Raw genomic sequence first — 21554 nt, 5'->3', positions numbered from 1 at the left:
AACCCGTTGCAACCATCACGGATGCGCATGCCTCAAACAGAAAATTCTATGTGGATGAACTAGGAAATGGAATTTTTCCTAGACATATACTGAATCCTTTCCTTTGAATCAACTTCGAAAAGAAAAATATTTATGTTATTCGATTCGGTACATATCTTCAAAAAAATTTATAACAACTTTACTACCAGACGAAAATGATCATGTCCATATCTTTTGAAAATGAGGATGTTATTCTTGAAGCCGAATTTGAGTCAGATCTACTACATGGAGATAGGTCAGGGATTGAAATTAACTCACAAGCTGACTCATAAAGTTATTGTGCCTCAACCAATTGGAAAGTGTCATGCGGATCTTTCTGTAAAGTTTTTTTACGAGTCCACTGTGAATGATGCACTTCATCATTATGGTCAAAAAATTATCAATTCAGAAGCTTCAAACAAACAACACAAGTTATGGATATTCTTGAGAGTTTATGGAATTGCATAAATGTGAACTTTAATACTTAGTACGTCCAAAAGAGAGACGATTCGTTCAAACTAATTTTTGTAAATGAGCGACAACAAATTGGTTTCTTGATTAAGATTGCAAAATGGATTAGAAAATGTGATACACCCTTAAAGAAACATGGAGGTGGTTTATTTTCCAAGACATTTCATGCCGCCTATGAAACATCCATAGAACTAGCCCATTTACCTAAATATATACTCGATAAAAATAAAGTTAAATTTATTTTTCTTCGTAAAATTAATCGTACCCAATAGAAAGGCGTTTTGGGTGGTATGGATAACTTGCTGGGGGAAATTACTATGTCAGTTGTCGACAGTTTTTGAGGCTGAAAAAAAAGAAAAAATCGTGTTAGCCTACTTTTAAAATAAGTATCATCAATTGCATCAATTTTAGTCGATACAAAATAGTCTAATTATACAAGTGAAGCACTTCCTTAAATCAAGTTGCATCAAAAATGTTTAATATGGTTGTAAAAAAATTGTATCTGAAGCAAACAACCATCTTCATGTAATTAAAAAAGGTCAAGTGATTGCAAAATTTATTTTTATACTAAAAAAATTTCAAAGCTGAAATCAAATTGAATTTCTGAATTGGCTCCTTTTTTTCATCAATGTCATTTGTATATTATACATATTATATTTGTTTCATTATAAAATTAAGTTCAATTGAAATTATGTTTTAAGTTTTCAATAAAAAAATTAAATTTTTAGTAGTTTACAAAGTGGAAGTTATTACTTATGAGCAGTTAAAGTTTCAATTTACTGCATTTACTTTATTAATAAATTAATATAATAATAATATAATCAATTTGCACTATAGTAAAAAAAAAAAAAAAAAAACGCACGCCAAAAGAAGATGTATTGTACCGACTGCTGGGCAAAACAGGCAGATTTTGACAAAACCACAACTACTCTTAGTTAAGGGTGATAATTTTAATAATATTGGTAAGAATAGAAAAGCGTGCGAGTAGAAGAGAAGAAATACTTATGGCATCATTGAATAAATAATATACATCTTCTTCTATCGATCAAGAACGTTATCATTCCCACCTTTATTAATTCAATATTAATATAATATTAGATGCTGATAGTCGATAGAGAACTGAATAAAATCCCTAAAATAACGTCGCCTTCTGTCTGGATTTCTGAAAATGGAGGCCCAGGAATTTGGGAATTACTTACCGGATGAGGAACAGATGGTTTGTCAGATTTGTCGATATAAATGTGCCTTTAGTCTCCTATCTAGAATTACACGCCACTCATTATCCTCATCTCATATCAAGAGCATGGATATTCATCTAAAAAATAAAGTTAATGATGAATACATCAAGTCAGATTTTAACTCTGATCTCACAAAGATGATTATTGCATGTAATATAAACTTATCCATTGCTAATCATCTACGTTCGAAAAATTTATGGAGAAATACACGGGTAAACCTATCTCTTCCCCAGGAACCATCATTAAATTAATGGAGGATGTTGGTACTGATGTCATTTATAGAAATACATATAAAAATGTTTTGAGTCATCCACACCAAATGACGATCAAGTTATCAGTGAAAAGTATAAAATATTTACTAATTTCGAAATGGAACTCTGAATTTTGTACTATCTAACAGTAAGTATTCCATTTTTTTTAAATCTAACCCTAAAATATGATTCTATTTTACTCAATATTATCAAGAATTATGATACACAACTCATTCAATGGCAAAAAAAAAGTGCTTAAATGGTCACAACAACGGGAGTAGTAGCTTTGGATGGTTCGCAACTAGTTTTTCTGAGACTAGTTTCTTCACTTAAAGACTTGGGTATGATAATTAGGGTTTCCAATATTATATAGTCAATAAATATCATTTTTTTTATCAATTAAGGTTTAGCTTTGGTTGATAGGCTCCAAGAAATGGTGTTCAAAAAACTAATAAAAGGCAAAAACAACTGCTTAAATGGTTACAACAACGGGGGTAGTTACATTGGGTGTAGCATTATAATTAGCAATTGCGTATATCCTTCATGATAATAGTATGTTGTTATATAAGCATAAATAACGGGGAAATATCTTTTTTGATCCTCTTAATAAGGAGTAATATCGCCGGACATTACTACATAATTAGCTTTTGCTCTAAATCTTTACGATGAATTTATTTCTAACATTTTTTTATTAGTATATTTATTGTCTAATTTTATGATTTTGACATTTACTTTATTATTAATAATTAGTTAGATCTCATCGGTAGAGATATATCTATCCTGTGCACAATTGTATATAGCAACTTCCACATGAAGAAGAGGGGTGATTATCTTTTTGATTAAACTCCACGTCTCGCTTGTGTATTGCAACCTAAAGTTATGACATATTTAACTGGATTCCGGTGTCAGAACAAGAAAATATTATTTGGATTAATCTATTATTTCAATATTCTGTATATATTGTTATTAGTTATATGTAAGGGTGATAATTTTGGTAAGAATAGAAAAGCGTGCGAGGAGAAAAGAAGAATTACTTATGGCATCATTGATTAAATAATATACATCTTCTTCTATCAATCAAGAACGTCATCATTCCCGCCTTTATTATTCAATATTAATATAATATTAGATGGTGATAGTCGATAGAGAACTGAATAAAATAACGTCGCCTTCTGTCTGGATTTCTGAAAATGGAGGCCCAGGAATTTGGAAATTACTTACCAGATGAGAAACAGATGGTTTGTCGGATTTGTCGAAATAAATGTGCCTTTGGTCTCCTATCTAGAATTACACGCCACTCATTATTCTCATCTCATATCAAGAGAATGGATATTCATCTAAAAAATCAAGTTAATGATGAATACATCAAGTCAGACTTTAACTTTGATCTCACAAAGATGCTTATTGCATGTAATATAACCTTATCCATTGCTAATCATCTATGTTCAAAAAATTTATGGAGAAATACACGGGTAAACCTATCCCTTCCCGAGGAACCATCATTAAATTAATGGAGGATGTTGGTACTGATGTCATTTATAGAAATACATATAAAAAATTTTGAGTCATCCACACCAAATGACGATCAAGTTATCAGTAAAAAGTATAAAATATTTACTAATTTCGAAATGAAACTCTGAATTTTGTACTATCTAACAGTAAGTATTCAATTTTTTTTTAAATCTAACCATAAAATATGATTCTATTTTAGCTAAACATATCAAGAATTATAATACACAACTCAGTAAAGGGCAAAAACAACTGCTTAAATGGTCACAACAACGGGGGTAGTAGCTTTGGATGGTTTGCAACTAGCTTGTCTGAGACTACTTACTTCGCTTTAAGACTTGGGTATGATAATTAGGTTTTCCAATATTACATAGTCAATAAATATTACTTTTTTATCACTTAAGGCTTAGTTATGGTTGATGGGCTCCAAGAAATGGTGTTCAGAAAACTCATAAAAGGCAAAAACAACTGTTTAAATGGTCCCAACAACGAGGGTAGTTACATTGGGTGTTGCATTATAATTAACAATTGTGTATATCCTTCATGATAATAGTATGTTGTTATATAAGCATACCTAAATAACGGGGGGAAATCTTTTTTGATGCTCTTAATAGGGAGTAATATCGCCGGACATTAATTCATAATTAGCTTTTGCTCTAAATCTTTACGATGAATTTATTTCTAACATTTTTTTATTAATATATTTATTGTCTAATTTTATGATTTTGACATTTACTTTATTATTAATAATTAGTTAGATCTCATCAGTAGAGATATATCTATCCTGTGCACAATTGTATATAGCAACTTCCACATGAAGAAGAGGGGTGATTATCTTTTGATTAAACTCCACGTCTCGCTTGTGTATTGCAACCTAAAGTTATGACATATTTAACTGAATTCCGATGTTAGAACAAGAAAAAATTATCTGGATCAATCTATTATTTCAATATTCTGTATTTATAATTTATTATTATTAATAGTTATATGATTTTAATTGTTTAATTTTGTATATTTAACTTAAATGTTTAATGGTTTATTTTTTAGTATGTAGATTATATTTAATTAAAGCCTTCTTTTTTAAACTTTGAGCTTCAAATATATTTCAAATACTCTACTTTGTCGTTTCATTAGCTATTATTCTGAGAATAAGGTTCATAATGAATTAGAATTTCATGGAGTGTGACGTTTTCAAATCTACTGTAACGGATAAAAAGCGTCGAAGTCAATTATACGTAGTATATCTTCATTAAACATTTTGCTAATAAATACATTCGTTATACCCTCAAAAATCATAATAAAGCAGGCAGATGATAATCACATCAGTATTTTAAACAATGATACCATATGTATTTTTCCCCCTCCTCCTTGCACGCGTTTTTCTCTACAGTATTATCAACTATAGTTATATGATTCCAATTGTTTAATTTTGTATATTTAACATAAATGTATGATGGTATATTTTTTATTATGTAGATTATATTTAATTAAAGCCTTCTTTTTTAAACTTGGGACTTCAAATATATTTCAAATACTCTACTTTGTCGTTTCATTAGCTATTATTCTGAGAATAAGGTTCATAATGAATTACAATTTCATGGAGTGTGACGTTATAAAATCTACTGTAACGGATAAAAACGTCTAAGTCAATTATACGTAGTATATCTTCATTAAACATTTTGCTAATAAATACTTTCGTTATACCCTCAAAAATCATAATAAAGCAGGCAGATGATAATCACATCAGTATTTTAAACAATGATACCATATGTATTTTCCCCCCTTCTCCTTGCACGCGTTTTTCTCTACAATATTATCAACTTTAACTATGACGTCAATATTAAAAGTGTGGTGGAAGTCAAACATCAGTCATACACGCGTTATGGACTTAAAGTTGATAATTTTGGTAAGAATACAAAAGCGTGTGAGGAGAAGAGAAGAAATACTTATGGTATCATTGAGTAAATAATATACATATTCTTCTATCAATCAAGAACATTATCATTCCCGCCTTTGTGTATATCCTTCATAGTATGTTGTTATATAAGCATAAATAACGGGGAAAATATCTTTTTTTGATGCTCTTAATAAGGTGTAATATCGCCGGACATTATTACATAATAAGCTTTTGCTCTAAATCTTTATAATGGATTTATTTCTATCATTTTTTTTATTAGTATATTTATTGTCTAATTTTATGATTTTGACATTTACTTTATTGTTAATAATTATTTAGATCTCATCGATAGAGATATATCTATCCTGTGCACAATTGTATATAGCAACTTCCACATTAGGAAAAAAGGGTGATGATCTTTTTTGATTAAACTCCACGTCTGGCTTGTGTTTAGCAACTTAAAGTTATAACATATTTAACTGAATTCCGATGTCAGAACAAGAAAATATTATTTGGATCAATCTATTATTTCAATATACTGTATTGATAATTTATTGTTATTACTAGTTATATGATTCTAATTGTTTAATTTTGTATATTTAATATATATTTATGATGTTTTATTTTTTAGTATGTAGATTTTAATTTAAGCCTTCTTTTTAAATTTGGAACTTCAAATATATTTCGAAATACTCTACTTTGTCGTTTCATTAGTTATTAATCTGAGAAAGTGGTTCATATTGAATGTCAATTTCATGGAGTGTGACGTTTTCAAATCTACTATAACGGATAAAAAACGCGTAGTATATCTTCATTAAACATTTTGCTAATAAATACTTTCGTTATACCCTCAAAAATCATAATAAAGTAGGCAGCTGATAATCCCTTCTTTAAGTGAAGAAACTATTATCAGACAAATTAGTTACGAACAATCAAAAGTGATTACCTTCGTTGTTGTGACCATTTAAGCAGTTGTTTTGCCGTTTAAAGAGTTTTGTATCATAATGCTAGATATTTTTAGTTAAAATAGAGTCATATTTTATGATTAGATTTAAAAAAATGAATACTTAATGTTAGACGGTGAAAAATTCAGAGTTCCATTTCGAAATAAGTAAATATTTTATACTTTTTACTGATAACTTTGATCGTAATTTAGTGTGGATGACACTTAACATACTGGAGATTCTCTCAACTTCACAATTTATAATGGGAGTATTTCTATAAATTGAATCTTCAACACATGGTCTCGCAATTCATTGTAACCTGGATTTTCTGATAGGAAATTGGTCAATTTAGATCGGAATGGCTCTAGCTTAATATAATTTCGTAGCATGTCAACGATGGTAATGCTGATAAGTAAGGTTAATCTTCCTTCTAAGGCTGTGATGACCCCAGAAATTTGATTTTGATTATTATGAATAATGGTCAACTCTTCAAATATATGTTCGTCATTAATAATCTCCTTTGCTTTAATTATAGAATGCATTTTTTCATGGATGCTACTTAAATATTCCCTGATTACTATGAAATGCTTGAAATTGTAATCTACTGCTTTTAACCAATTTCCCTAACGTGTAATTACTGGAGCTGGGGGTAAGGGAATTTGGTAAGAAGCAGCGAATCTACGTTTTTATAGTCCAGCGTTCAAAAATATTTTTTCATTTCGGATATTAATTCATTTTTCTAGGGAATTATTTACGAGCAAGTTTAGCAACTTTGTGGAGCCCATGAGCCGCGCAGGTAGTATGTTTCAACTGAGGGTAGTATCTTTTTAGGTCTTCGCCAGCTTTTTTCTAATAAGAAGCTCCATCCGTGATAAACACCTTCAGGCGAGTAACATTAAAGTTGTTTCCAAGAGTAACTTGAATACTCTCGACAATAAAATTTATAATGTTCTTGGCATAATCACCACTTTTAATGTCTATCACTTGAATGAGATATGGACGACCCAAGAAATAAGTGCCAAAGGACTAATCAATAAAGCAGTTATTGACCTCTCCAAATTATCTTTTGTCTCATCGACAACAACAAAAATATCCTTCTCTTCGACTTTTTCTTTTCGTTTTGGTGATTACATCATTACCAACATGGTCCATTAATTTAATGATGGTTTCTCGGGAAGGGACGGGTTTACCCGTGTATTTCTCCATAAATTATTTTGAACGTAGGATGATTAGCAATGGATAGGGGTATATTACATGCAATAAGCATCTTTGTGAGAATTAAAGTCTGACTTGATGTATTCATCATTAACTTGATTTTATGGATGAATATCCATATTCTTGATATGAGATGAGGATAATGAGTGGCGTGTAATTCTAGACAGGGGACTAAAGGCACATTTATATTGACAAATCCGACAAGCCATTTGTTTCTCATCCGGTAAGTATTTTCCAAATTCATGGGCCTCCATTTTTGAAAATCCAGACAGAAGGCGACGTTATTTTAGGCATTTTATTCAGTTCTTTTTCGACTATCAGTATCTAATATTGTATTAATATTGAATAGTAAAGGCGGGAATTGATAACTTTCTTGATAGAGGAAGATGTTTATTATTCTAATCAATGATACCATAAGTATTTCTTCCCTTCTCCTCGCACACTTTTGTATCCTTACATAGAGGCGACAAGGTACGCAAAAGTTTGAGTAATATACAGAGTTGCATAAAATACTATTTAAGAAGAACCTTTTTGCAGTTGTTACCTGATTCAGAGTTCTGCCTTAATATATGTTATTATTTACAAAGGCTGTCATAATTATTCTTATATTCTTTTTCATCATCAATACGCCGTCATAAAGTCAATGGAGTCCAAAAGTAAATCAGTGTTGTCAAAGATTGAGGAAGAACTTGTGGGAAAGGATATCTTGCGTTAGACGATAGATCCAGAAATTACTTATTTGTCCACGTGCACGGAGCATGAAGAATTGTACGCAGAACCCGAAAAACCCACAGCATGATGACTCCGGACCAGAAAGACCCCGAGCATGATGACTCGGACTTGACCTAAACACTAAAAAGATGGACTCAAATACAGCTCAAAATATTGGACCTTAAACTTTTCTTTAATTATATTTGAGATTTACTATTTATGAAGAATTCTAACATGTTTTAAATATAATATTATGCATCTAACAATTATATTTTATTTTTTAACATTAATTTTCCTTTGATAATTGTTATATATAGTTTTAGTTCCTTTTTTCGCCGATAAAGAAGGAGAAAAAGTATAGATTTATGGTCAGGCTTCAAGATTTTTGTCACGTGGCCTTTGTGATTTTGGGATCCAAGCCTTTAGAAAATTCACATTTCAAAAGTATAAGAAAAACTATATTGACAATAACAATTTGAAGCTTTATTCAATGTATGTAATTGAATCCCATCCTGATGCTTCTAATTTTATGTCAGATATGAACAAGATGCAATGTTTCACTCCATATTGATAGCCAACTAAATCTTGTAAAATTTATAAAACTTTATACTGGCAAAAACATTCCATCTCGATACACCATCACAAAGTAATTGGAGTCCCTAAGTAAAGTAGTATCGTTAAAGATTACAAAAGAAATGGTCGGAAATGATAATCTTTTTCTCTTGGACGAAATTAAGATCAATGACTACAGTATTGCTTGGTACTCTGCCTGGTCATTGTTAGGTTGCCTATATTTAATAAACTTTTAATTATAGAAGTAACAAGTATCATAAATAATAATTGGGAGTTTCCGATCCCCATCACCTTCAGCTATAAACTACAAACCTCCTGATTCATTGCCATCAAAAGGGTGTAATAAACACTCCAAATGAATCAAAAGAAAACCAATATTGTCCACGTTACCCTACGGTAACATGTGGTTGTCAAGGAAAAAAATCATGAAAGTTTTTTGGACAAGATGAAGACAAGAATATTTAAATGAATTAAGTATTAGCAAAAAAGGGTTGAAGTCTTATACCATCTCAATGAAAAAGGGGGATACAGTAATCCTAAAACCTGAGTTATTAAAGAAAGATTCATTGAAGTTAGCAAAGATTACTGAAGTCCATAAAAACTTGAACAACATTGTCAATTCAGCAACACTGAGCTTAACAAATGGCAGAAATTTTTACACTCAATAAAAAAAAAAAATGCTCTATCAGAGTTTAACGTTGCTGAAAAAGAAATGGTGATATATAAATTGACCAATCAATGTGGATGTGCTAGAAATCAAGAGAAGACGTTGACGGTCCCTTAGTTGGGTGTACATTCAACACAGGAGTTCCAATCTCCTGTTCGAGATTGCCCCTGTCACAAAGTGAAAGAGGAAAAGTCATTCCTGGGGAAACAGCTACCATGTCTGTAGAACCAGTTCCTTGCAATTAAGAGGAAACATCAGAGGGAGATGTTGCTGATACTCATCATCATGAATTGAGGAAGAAAACACAGTGTAAAGGAAGTTATATAAAATTATTAAAAGGCGACGACTAAACATCTTAACCTATGTATGGAAGGATAAAGTAAAACAATTATTTAAGATAAATCTAAAAATTACAATATTATAAAATTATACAACTAGTAAAACTGTCGTGGGGGTCGGACAACCTTACGAACACAGGAGAATCTGTCTGTTGGAATCTGAGTCTTTTGCATATCTGGCCATATAATCACCTATTGGCAACCCTGATTACATTCAACTATTTTTTCCCTCCAAAAAGGAAGGTTTTTTTTCTGTTCTTAATTATTATATTAATCATTCGAAATAAAGAACTCCTTATCGAAACACGTCTTTAATTAGCTATTATTTTAGTTATGTTTGCGATACTTTGGAGCATTTAAAGAGCAAATAACAAAATACATATTCATAGTTACCTCATTCTATGAATTGGTTACTTTTATGTACAATGTAATGAAGTACTGTAATTCATTTAAATTTCCCACATGTACGGATGGAATAAGCAGAGACAAAAGTACGTTTTACTCAAAGTAAATTTGCAATATGTATTGATGAAAAAGGCATAGAAAAAATTACATTCATTACAAAATGTTCATATAACCTTCTACAATAATAGCTTTGAACATAACCATCAAGGTTTACACGATTTAAAAATAACTGTCTCCTCCTTATATACCATACATTTACCACTTTCAGGCGTTTTCTTTTTGTTTTCTGAGCAAGATAGAGTTTTATATACTGTGCTCAAAAGCAAAACATTCTTGAACGGCTTGTATTGTTAAACTGTTATGCTTGTGTTTTGGTTTTTTAATATTATGCTGGAGTATAGGGGATTTTTAATTGATTTTACTTCATTTGGTATCTCTGTCCTTATCCTGTTCATGGTTCCATGATGTTCGTCTTCTCAGCTGTCAATTGCTCTGATAATCTCAAAGAAATGAAGAAGTTGTCTGTGGTAACATTTTGACCTTTTCCAGCGAATGTTTCGATAAGTGTGAGGACAAATTCACGTAATAATCATTGAAATGTTTGAATAGAAAATGATCCTTCGATCCTATATCTCTTTCTTAGTTCTCTACTAAAGATTTACATTATATATATTGTACATACTTAGCCAAAAAGATGAATCCTAACTATAACGGATAAATTGTTCAATCTAAACTTTACTTTCGGTATTTATTTTTTTGTAATAGACTCGTAGAAAAATATTAAAGGTAATAATTGTATCACTCTCAGATTGAAACACTTACTCTACTCAAGTTTTCTTTAATCAATTTTTTTTTTATTTCACTTCAAAAATGTTGTCTTGTTGGAAGATATATTAATTATAGCACGTGACTTACCATGGATTTTCTGATGCTGCTGAATTATAAATTGAGTAACATTGTACAAAGTCAATTAGGTTTTGCAATTTGATTTTTAAACATAAAAAATGAACATGAGGTTAAGTGATTGACCCTTGTTCACTCCAGATATTAGTAGAACTGATTGACTGAATCTTTGAAAGAACGAATCTTCAAAAGGACTGAATCTTCAAAAGAACTGAATCTCTTCGGTTTGTAAGGATGAAGGACTTCTTCTATGATGCTTTAATACACCCAGGCCCACGGGTTGTGTAATTGAAGTATCCTAAGGCAGTTTAAATTCCCCTTCTGTCGCTTCCTTGAGCATCAGGGACCTCTCATTATATACAAAAATACACCCTGGCCCACGGGTGGTTAGGTTATCTTAACTAATAATCATTTATGAACGAAAATGAATACTTACATTAAAAAAAAGTTAACTAGAGGACAAGTTAAAGATGTTAAATGTATGTTATATTTTCCCGTTACAATTTAATCCTTAAAATTTTTGTTATATTGATTGAATACAGGTTTTTTAAATATCCGTTTGAATCATTGCGAAAAATGGTAGAATTTTTTATTTATTGGAGGGGGGATCTTAGAAAAGATTCGATAAATGAATCTTTTCAACAAATCTTTTTAGTTCACTAAAAGGAATTACAACTCGCAGTACTATTTATATATACAAAAATAAAATTTTGAATCTTCCTCCTCCTCCTCCTTTTTTTCTGCCTAGCAACAGTTTTTGTTTTCTTCATATATTTTTTTTAAATTAGAAGGGAAAGGAAGATTGCATTAGCCAGTTAAATAATCTTAGATGAACACTTATGAGAATTCAATTTGTGCAATAATTTTTCAGCTAGTAACATGAAGGGGGAGATTGCATTAACCAGTTACTTCGTCTTGGATTTTTGTAATTCAAATGAACACTTGTGAGAATTTAATCTGTTCAATAAAACCAAATAGTGACATTGTATAACTGAGTTGACTTTGGTAATATTTTGAAATACCTATGGCCCATAAGCATTCTATTGAAGCATTTGATATTACACAGGATACTACATTATTTAAAGGTAAAGTAATTTTAGAGTTGTTATGTAGTTGGTGTTTGTGTTAGTCGGTCTGAGTCTATCACGTGATCAACTCACTCGGCTGGTACAAAAAAAAGAAAGAAAGAAAGAAAAGAAGCAATACAAAAACTCTTGTCACGTGACTCCATCCTGCATCAGTCTGTAGAATGAAGACGATGATCACAAAAGAAAGAAGCTTATAAAATTATACAATCACAGGAATGCCCTATTTGGAAATAGCAATGAAATGAATTATCATAATATATATACATATATTATTTGTAAAAAGGTTTGTGATGTCACCTGTTTTCCTTTTCTAATTTATATCGGTCCAGACATTGAGGTTGGATTATATAGAGAGCCTGGCTCCAATCTGGAGTGATTTAAAAATTTGCAACTTCAAATCATAGATAAATATGCATATTATCTGTGTTGAAAATCCACTACATGTGACTCCGGGTCACTTGATCAACCATACCCTATTTCATATTATTGGAAAAACACTTAATGCAATTCCTAAACCATTCCACCCTATGCGTAAATACATGCAACTTTCCTTAATTCCGGCTCAATTAATTTTAAATACTTAATATTACATTATTTTGATCCTTCTAAACTCTTGAATTAGAAAATTGAGTAATCAGATAAAGGCTGTATAGAGTTTTCTCTGTTGGGCTACTAACATGTAAAAACATAATCATTGTTAAGAATTAATTACATTATTATTCAAAGATTAATGGAGGATATATAATATTTCATATTATTGGAATGAAACTTACTTTAAAATTTATAAAGCTATAATATTGAAGGTTTTTCTTTGGGAAACGTTCAAAATATTATTTAACCGATGAATTTGTAAGTAAGTTTCATTCAAATGATTATGGATAACTTTTCTTATTTTATCCTTTGGATACTAATGTGATTAATTCATAAAGTTGGAAGGGTGGAGTGTATTTGCAGAATGAGTTAAATTGATTTCGAGTAGCAAATATAAATTGTTGGATTCAGAGCAAAGATCAAAAATGTGATTAGTTGTTATGAAATTTTTTATATTTATTTATTTTTTTAATGGAAGAGTTACTTCGGATACCACGTGATGTTGATATGAAACTACAATTACGACAAAAATTATAGGGTTATAATTCTACAATTTCATATGGATTTACCAAGTCGAATTGATCGGTGTCCAGTAAAGTGATTGTGGTCATATGCTTGAGAACAAAAACGTTGGGGTTGTTCGTCGTGTGGTAATATCGTTATGTTTATTATTATTGAAAGACATAAACGTTTTTGGATAATATCATCGTGAAGTAATATCATTGTATGTAATATGATTGTGAGTAATTTTATTGCAAGACATTAGTCGTCGTTAATTTTGTTGTAATTTATATTCTATACGGAGATAAAACTATTGAATTATGAAGAAACATGCCAGGATAGAACCCTTCTATTATTTTATAACACTGTGACCATCGGTTTTTGTCGGTGAACTGCTGGGCTCGGAAGCAAGTTAAATTTATCTACCTCTGCTTCTCTGAGGATCAAGGAACTCTTTCAATATCCCTTAATACACTCCTACCCTCAGGTTGTAAAGATGAAATGCTGGGCCCCAAGGCAGTTTAACCTCCTCCTCCGCCGTGTATCTTAGCACCAACGAACCATTTTTATATGCTAAATATACCCTGGCTTACGGGTTGCCCAAAGCCAAATCTGTTTGATATATTCATGCTTAAAGTTTTAATATTAACAAAGGAAAACTCTGTAAACTCTTTTGTATTCCTGAATAACAACATTGATAAATGAAGTCAAAAAACAATTTTTAAACACAGGAGCAAGTTCAGAGTCTGGAATTGGATTATTTTTAATTAGAATATTAATGCAAATAATATTACAGTTGGGGGATATTTTATGATTTTATAAGGGTTCTTTGACGCTCAGGGAAGGTGTAGCAGATAAATCTAAGCTGCCTCAAGGTCCAGCAGTTCACTAAAACAACCTGTTGGAGTTATAATTACAAGTCTTTGTTGGACTCAGAGTAGAATTGGGGATCGATATCGGAGTAGTTCTAGCATATGTCTTTGCTTATATCCTTTTCTCCTTCCTCCCTTGTCACAGCTGATTCAATCTGATCTAATAAAACGTCAAGACACATGAGCATTATTCTATCTCTCCTCCAAAATATTCTTTAAATATGTTGATTTTTGGTTTCTCTCTTTAACATGCCCATTCCACACTGGATTTTCATCAATTGAAACAAACAAGGAAATTTGCTAAAATTACTCTCATGTCGATCTTCTATTCTACTCTGAGTCCAACAAGAACGTACATCTATAACTCCGCGACCAATCCTAAGAGTTAATCTCCATCTTTTATGAGCACACACGAATGTTCCATCAGGTTTAATTGAATCTATTTAGGAAAGGATGCTCAGAGTCCACCACTCAGGAATTAAATAATAACGAAAACTACTGAGGAGAAGAAAATTCCTTTTTTATATTACCAATTACAAATTAACGGGCCAGCTAAAAAACACACCGGATTTAAACTGTTAGTCATCTATCAAACTTGCCAATAGATATATAGTTTTATAATTTTTTTGCATACTCACGAGGATTTTATATCTTTAGTTATCCTCTAATGATTGAAATATTATGGATAACAGCTTTAGAAAATAAAAAATACTGTACAGATTGCCAACAAAAAAACTCGCACACTAAAAAATCCTTAGGATTTACAACCCTATTTATAAGTAGGTTATAAAATATCAAGTTAGACGAGTGTGATAATTTTTGCAACGAGAATTAGGTTTATTTTTATTTTTTAAAGCTGTTATTGTCATTATTTAATTTTTGAGGAAGGATCATAAGAAGGAGCTAGTGAACAATACTGCTAAGGAAGATTGGGCGGGAAATTATAAGTGGAAGCCTTTGTTGGACTGCTATTTTAGAAGAAATATGCTTCATTTGAACGTATTATCCTGTGTAGTCGGGCCCACCTTTTCCGGGTTCAAGGTCTTTTCACAACTCCGAGACTACTTAAAGAATGTATCACATCAATTTCTGCCAGTTAAATAATGAAATTAAACTCTATCTCGTTATTGAATTTAAAAGAAGTGATAAATTAAAATTGTATCCTTTTGATTTGATAGTTTCTTGTCTTCCCAATTATGGGGGCCATTCATGGTACTATAAATATCTTAAAAAGGAATTCGTGTTTAACTAACCAGTGTGAAGAACACCAATAACTAATAAGGGAGAGGAGGATTAAAAAATCGATGGCTAACTTTTTTTTTTTGGAGATGTGTTCAAGACTTTTAGTGAAATAAGTTTATGCCGAGTGATACATTTTTCATTCATACACACAAATTTATAATCATTCGTATAAATGCTTTTTTTCAATTGAAAAATATAATAAACATACTTAAAATGATCGGGTTTTTTTTTTCAACATTATCAAATATGAAGAAGGTAAATATTTAGAAATATCAACATTAGATACTTCAACTTTTAGGATAAAAATCATACTTCAAACATTCATATTTTTCCATAATTGTATGTACTAGTTCAAATGCGCTTCATTCAATATTTTCTGCATAATAATATCATGAATGACGGAATCAATGACACTCATGTTTTTAGTGTCTGTTGCTTGAGTCTTATGTACATAAATTGTTCGAGCTTTGGGATCAGGGTTCAAATCTAAATACCTGGAATTAAATAAAAATGATTAACAAAAAGATGAATTATGTAGTTATAACATATACTAGGGCCATAATCATTGGGGAGACAGCCGTGGAAACTGGGTAGTGTTGAAAATCGTGTGTATTTGGAGGCTGTTAAAAAAAACCAAAAATCAACATGGTAACCCTGACAATTTGAAGAATTCTTTTGAGGGGAGTTGCTAGCTAAAAAATACACCCGATTGACATCACTATCATGGTTGATATAATGTTTTCAGTGATAGTATTTATCTATACTATTAAACAAAAGTCACTTTAATAATAAATCTACCCCCACCCAAATAACAAAACTGTGATTATAGCACTATATGTATACTTCTAAACTGTTAAATTTAATCATATCAACGCTTCATACTCCATAAATTTAGTTAATTTATGATTTTTACTATAAAGGTGTCGTAATTTTGTCAAACCTAACTAGGCATGAGTTTTTGAATTTGTCAACAAGCAATCATTCTACATTTACAATTAAGGGATGTATGAGAATCGTTTATTTTCTAAAGGCAGACTTAACAATTTTGTACATAATTAAGTTGGAAAGGCTACAACTCATTCAACTGCTGAGCAAAATTAATGTTGGATTCACGAAATTGTTTATGTTATAAATCCATACTTCAGATATCGATATTAATTTGATAAATTGACAATGCAGTATCGATACCGATAATGGAAGGCTATGATAAATATTGATAGATAAATGAAGCAGGTGTGCTTCATAACAGTAATTATGTCGATATACAAATAACGACATAAATGATAGTTAGATATCCAGCAAATTTTTAATATGTATCCTCTCATTTCTTCTATGTAAGCGCTCAAACAGCTATAATGGCCGTTATTCATGATCTGAATATTAAATTATATATCTCTGATATTCAAAATATGGTTTTTTATTTACAACCACGTTATTAAGAAGTTGCAACTATTTACAACCAATACCATTTATTATTTTAGACTTACTTTCTATGAAAAAACTCCATAGCAGGTTTAACGTTTTTAACTTCGCCTTTGAACTCTGGAAAGTAATCAACAACATTTGACCCAGACTCAACTTTCTCCTTAAATACATCTTTCTTGTTCAAAAATAGAATTATGCCTTTCTCAGAGAACCATCTATATCTAAGAATGGTTGAGAATAAATTCAAACTCTCACGAATACGATTCATCGAAGGATCTTCCTCAAGGGTTTCGTCATATTCAGAAATAGCAGTTATGAAGAGTATGAGCATCACATTATCAAAGATATGAATCCATTTCCGTCTTTCGTTTCTTTGACCTCCAACATCTATCTATTGAAAAATAAATTAAGAGTAGGAAATTGTTAAAACTATTCTAAATAAAGCTTAATCATTTACTTTATTCGTTACATTTCATATTTAAAAACAATACATTTCAAACAGTTGTATAATTGAAAATGCGGGCCTCTACTCAAAGTTAAGCAGAAGTACTCTACAGGAAAAAAAATTTTTTTTTTAAATATTTGACAGTTTGGGGTCCAATTACTAGGAACTTCTAATCATTGCACACCTTAATGACCTTCCCATACGTGCTGACTTCCAAGTAAGATAATTACCAAATATATGCAATGCCGTATAAGTTAGAAAGTTTACATCAATAATATTACTTTAATTCATCTTGATTCATAATTATTCAAGATAAAAAGAATCAACACTACTAACAAGTCCACTTGGTCTTCAAAACGGTAGAGTCTAGCAACAGAAGCACTATCAAATTACTTAAAAAAACGGTTTTTGCTAATTATAGACATATTAAATTATTTTGAGTCTCGTTTTTAAGGTGTTACTATTTTGGACAAATCCCATGTAGTAATAATCGAAACCAATAGCACCTGACATAAGGCTCATACATTAGGACAATGAATTAAATAAGTCATTTACTGAAATGTTTTAATGCTTACTTTTATAAATACGTTATAGGCTATATATAATGATAATATGAATAAGTTTTAATGATATCATGAAAAGTAATACATATTAAAATATAAATTATTTTATTATAGCGAATATACTCTTTGAATACTAACTCAGTTTACTAAGCTTGTTACTTTTAGCCTGTTTTAATTCAATTTATCGATAAGAAAGTTTTTGAGACTGTACACAAACGGCTTAATTATAGTCAATAAAAATAGATATTTTTTTAATGCCCCTGAACCATTTGACTTGGAGCTATTTATAATAATTTGATATAAATAATAAATTGACCTAAATATGTAAAAGTTGTCCAAAATTCCAAATAGTCAAAATTACAAAGTTATTGGTAGTATCATTAAGTACATCCCCGTGTTTAATAAGATAACACCAATTAATCTGAATATCAATTAATTTTCTTAATCAGTCAAAATTTTAATAGTTTTTTATCAAAATAAAGTTAGCATAATTTTCAAATTGCAATGGATAAAATTTCTATAACAATTAAGCAGCCAATGGCTCTAATGTATATAATCAATTGTCTGAGTAAAGAACTTACAAACGTTAGCCTACTTGGAACCCCATTAATTGTCACGTCAAAAAAGTTTTCAATTATACCAGTTGTTCTAACACGAATGTTGAAAATATCATTATTTTTTGGGATGTAGTCGGGTGCCATTATTACTTCCTTCCTATTCATAAAGTATTTACAACTTTCTGGGAGCTAAAAGAAAATAAAAAGAAATTGAGCGATGAAGTAATAAGATATTTTCTTAACTACATATTTTAATATATTACCTGAAATCTATTTCGCATGCCATAGGCCTTTTGAATAGGAGCACTTTTCCAAACAATATCAATGTCTTGTAGGAGATCAATAACATCATTCATATCATCAATATAGCGACAACGAATGGCAGAATCCTCTTCTTCTTTAGTATCGAATTCTCCAACCTTGTTGTCCAATAGTGCAATGATGGAGTCTTTTATATTATCTGCAATGTTCTTTTTATAGCGTATTCGTTCTTCTTTCGAAAAGCCTTGAAAAATTTATGTAAATTCATGAATTAAAGTATTTTCCGGTTAATAAATTTGTTCAGCGTTTAAGCATCTTTGTAATGAGAGGGGCGTCTGCAGGGTCTGCAGGTTAGAGAAAATAATTTTAAAGACAAATTATAGAAGTTTATTTTTATAGAAAAGATTATGTTAGTTTTTTATTTGTGAAATAATTATAATTCTTACTTTTTTGAAGGGCCCCATAAAGTTTCTTTACAATAATTACTTTTCTTTATCATGGTTTTTTCAGGAAAGGCACAACTCCAGAGCCCCCTGATTGGGCTCCCCTCTCCCTGAAGGCGATTCAGAATTAGTATGTTAAATAATAATGCATATGTTTTATAGTAAAATGCTTCAAAAGCAAGAATGCCTCCAAGGGGTGGGCAGGGAGGGATGGGATGTTTATCAGCTACATATGATATCATTGGGGGAGGGGAGGGGGATGGAAAAATAGAGAGATAACTTTTTAAATATAGACTAGGGCATAAGTATTGCAGATATTAGTATCTAGTAGGGGTGTACCGATCTATCAAAATCGGGAAGAATTTTCATTTTTTGAATGATCCCAATCGGTCATCAATAGGGCCGATTCCACGCTTGGCTGTGCATACTTAATTAAGCAAAAAAAAAATGGTCAACCATACAAAGGAAGTGAGGACAAAAGTATACAATAGGACTTGGGGGTCCTACCTGGTGGCCCAGATAAAATTATTTTGTCTTTAATTTTAATATATAATAAGTGGAATAATAATGGACATACATAACAGAAAATAATAATAATTGAAAATGAAAATCTTATTACTAATGCGGGTAATATATATGAGCCCACCTTGAATAAATAGACTCCGGAGCACAAATAGTAACTAAAATTTTGAATACTTTTAAATTCAAATGATCTTCAACTAATTATGAAGGATATTTTGATGTCTTTTCTCGTCAAGTCCTCTAAATTAATAAAAATAAATCATTTTTTATGTAATTCCTTTATACAACATATTAATAAAAAATCGGAATTGTTCATAACGACGGTATCGGAATATGAATCAGTTGAAATTTTGGTATCGGTACATCCAAAGTAGTTATTACTATATACCCTTGTTCTATGATACCTTTAGATTAAAAAACAAACCCTGATTTGTTTTTGATTGAACTATTATATACTCATATATTGTAAGAGTACTAAAAAAATATTTCAGTAACTACCTTCAGAATGTATTACTCGCATTTGTTTGATAAATGTGGATTTTCCAGCTCCTCCGCAACCCAATAACAATATCCGACATTCTCTCCTCAATAATTTACGATCCTTATGAAGTTGTCGGTTAATGTCCTCATTAATTTTGTCCTCTTCGGTTTTGGGTCTAATTAAGAAACAACAGGAGTCACCTCCCATTGTGATGCGACGATAAATCAAATTACCTCCTTTAGAAATGAACAAACTTATAAAATAAATCAGACAATTAAGTTAGTTGGATTTGCAATATCATAAGCGGTTCTTATATGAGCATAAGATTAATTCTATATAACTTCATTGGCTCTTATTATAAAACTTTAATTAAATTACGTTCATTTTTATCTTTTTCATAGTGCATTTGAGAAAGAAAAACAGGAAATTAAAATCCTAAGGAAGCCAAAAAAAATAAAAAAAGACCAATATTTCCCAAACGAACTTTTTAAAATGGTGTAGCGCTTTCAAAACCTAATCTTATGTAACATAGTTATTTCCTATATGAAAGTTAGGAAACAACTCATTGATACATTTTAATAGTATTAGTGAATGTAAACTTACTAATATCTGAACAAAGTGTATTTATAATTTGGTTAGTTAAATATATGATTTGTCTCTCAGTTATCTAAAGTAAGCTAAAGGAAATAAATTATTTTCAAGAAAAGGAAGTTATAAACATTGTTAGAAATGATAATTTGTAGCTCTAGTTCACTAGCTAGAAAACGGAATTGATATGAAAACCAATGAGCATTTATTTATTTTTTAGTTAATTTCATGATTGGATAATAATGTTATGAAAATTATATATATTTTTTAAAAGAAAATTAAAAAGAAAGGTTTTGTTGCTCAATCATAAAACTTCCGTTGTCTGAAAATAAATTATATTGAAGAATATACGTAGAGTACTTAACTTTTTCCGAAACTAGATAACTAATTACACACTACAACACGTTTCACCAACTATTTTTGCTGTAAATTCTTTAAATACGTTACTCTATAATTGAATCTGTTAGAATGAGCTTTAATCTTTAACTAGCGAAGGAATTATTTGTTGTTATTTGCTTCTTATCATTTCATTTCCTATAAAACTACTTTTTTTTCTTTCAAGAATACAAAATTAAATATATATTGCTTTAAGAATGAGAATATATCACGAGTGAATGTGTCACTACACAAAATAAGAAAAATAAAGTCAGTTTGATTAATTATATCTGCAAATTATTATTATAACTTTTGAAAAAGTAGTACAATTAAATGACTCTAGTCTCTATATCTCGGGAATCAATAAAAAATAATTTATCTACATAATTGTTCAAGACTAATTGAATATTAAATTTTTTTTAGTCATCCCTTTTGACGATTTTTAATTCAGAATGGGAGG

At 30.3% G+C, this 21554-nt stretch overlaps 1 protein-coding gene and 1 long non-coding RNA gene across 6 annotated transcripts; one reads left to right on the top strand and one right to left on the bottom strand.

Moving 5' to 3' along the window:
- Positions 1-1599: 1599 nt before the first annotated feature.
- On the top strand, positions 1600-4317 carry LOC139907053 (uncharacterized). Its single transcript, XR_011783366.1, has 3 exons — positions 1600-2319; positions 2383-3829; positions 3892-4317. It is a non-coding gene; the product is annotated as an uncharacterized lncRNA (long non-coding RNA).
- Positions 4318-15562: 11245 nt separating this feature from the next.
- LOC121128232 (guanine nucleotide-binding protein G(q) subunit alpha) lies at positions 15563-21219 on the bottom strand. Of its 5 annotated transcripts, none has more exons than XM_071892865.1 (6): positions 21085-21219; positions 20149-20367; positions 18688-18929; positions 18449-18613; positions 16922-17250; positions 15563-15928 (listed from the first exon to the last, which is right to left on the bottom strand). In XM_071892865.1, exons 2-6 carry the CDS (start codon positions 20336-20338, stop codon positions 15781-15783), a joined length of 1074 nt encoding a protein of 357 aa, XP_071748966.1. In that variant the 5' UTR covers positions 20339-20367; positions 21085-21219; the 3' UTR covers positions 15563-15780. The 5 variants fall into 5 exon arrangements, with proteins under 5 accessions (XP_071748966.1, XP_071748968.1, XP_040579740.1 ...); XM_071892867.1 differs by having other exon boundaries at positions 20149-20371; positions 21088-21190; XM_040723806.2 differs by having other exon boundaries at positions 20149-20384; positions 21085-21181.
- Between the last annotated feature and the right edge of the window lie 335 nt (positions 21220-21554).

Source organism: Lepeophtheirus salmonis, chromosome 13 (genome assembly GCF_016086655.4).
Source record: "Lepeophtheirus salmonis chromosome 13, UVic_Lsal_1.4, whole genome shotgun sequence".
Taxonomy (NCBI): Eukaryota; Metazoa; Arthropoda; class Copepoda; order Siphonostomatoida; family Caligidae; genus Lepeophtheirus; species Lepeophtheirus salmonis.
The sequence above is the reverse complement of the archived record's forward strand: the minus strand, read 5'-3'. Positions and strand labels throughout refer to the sequence as shown.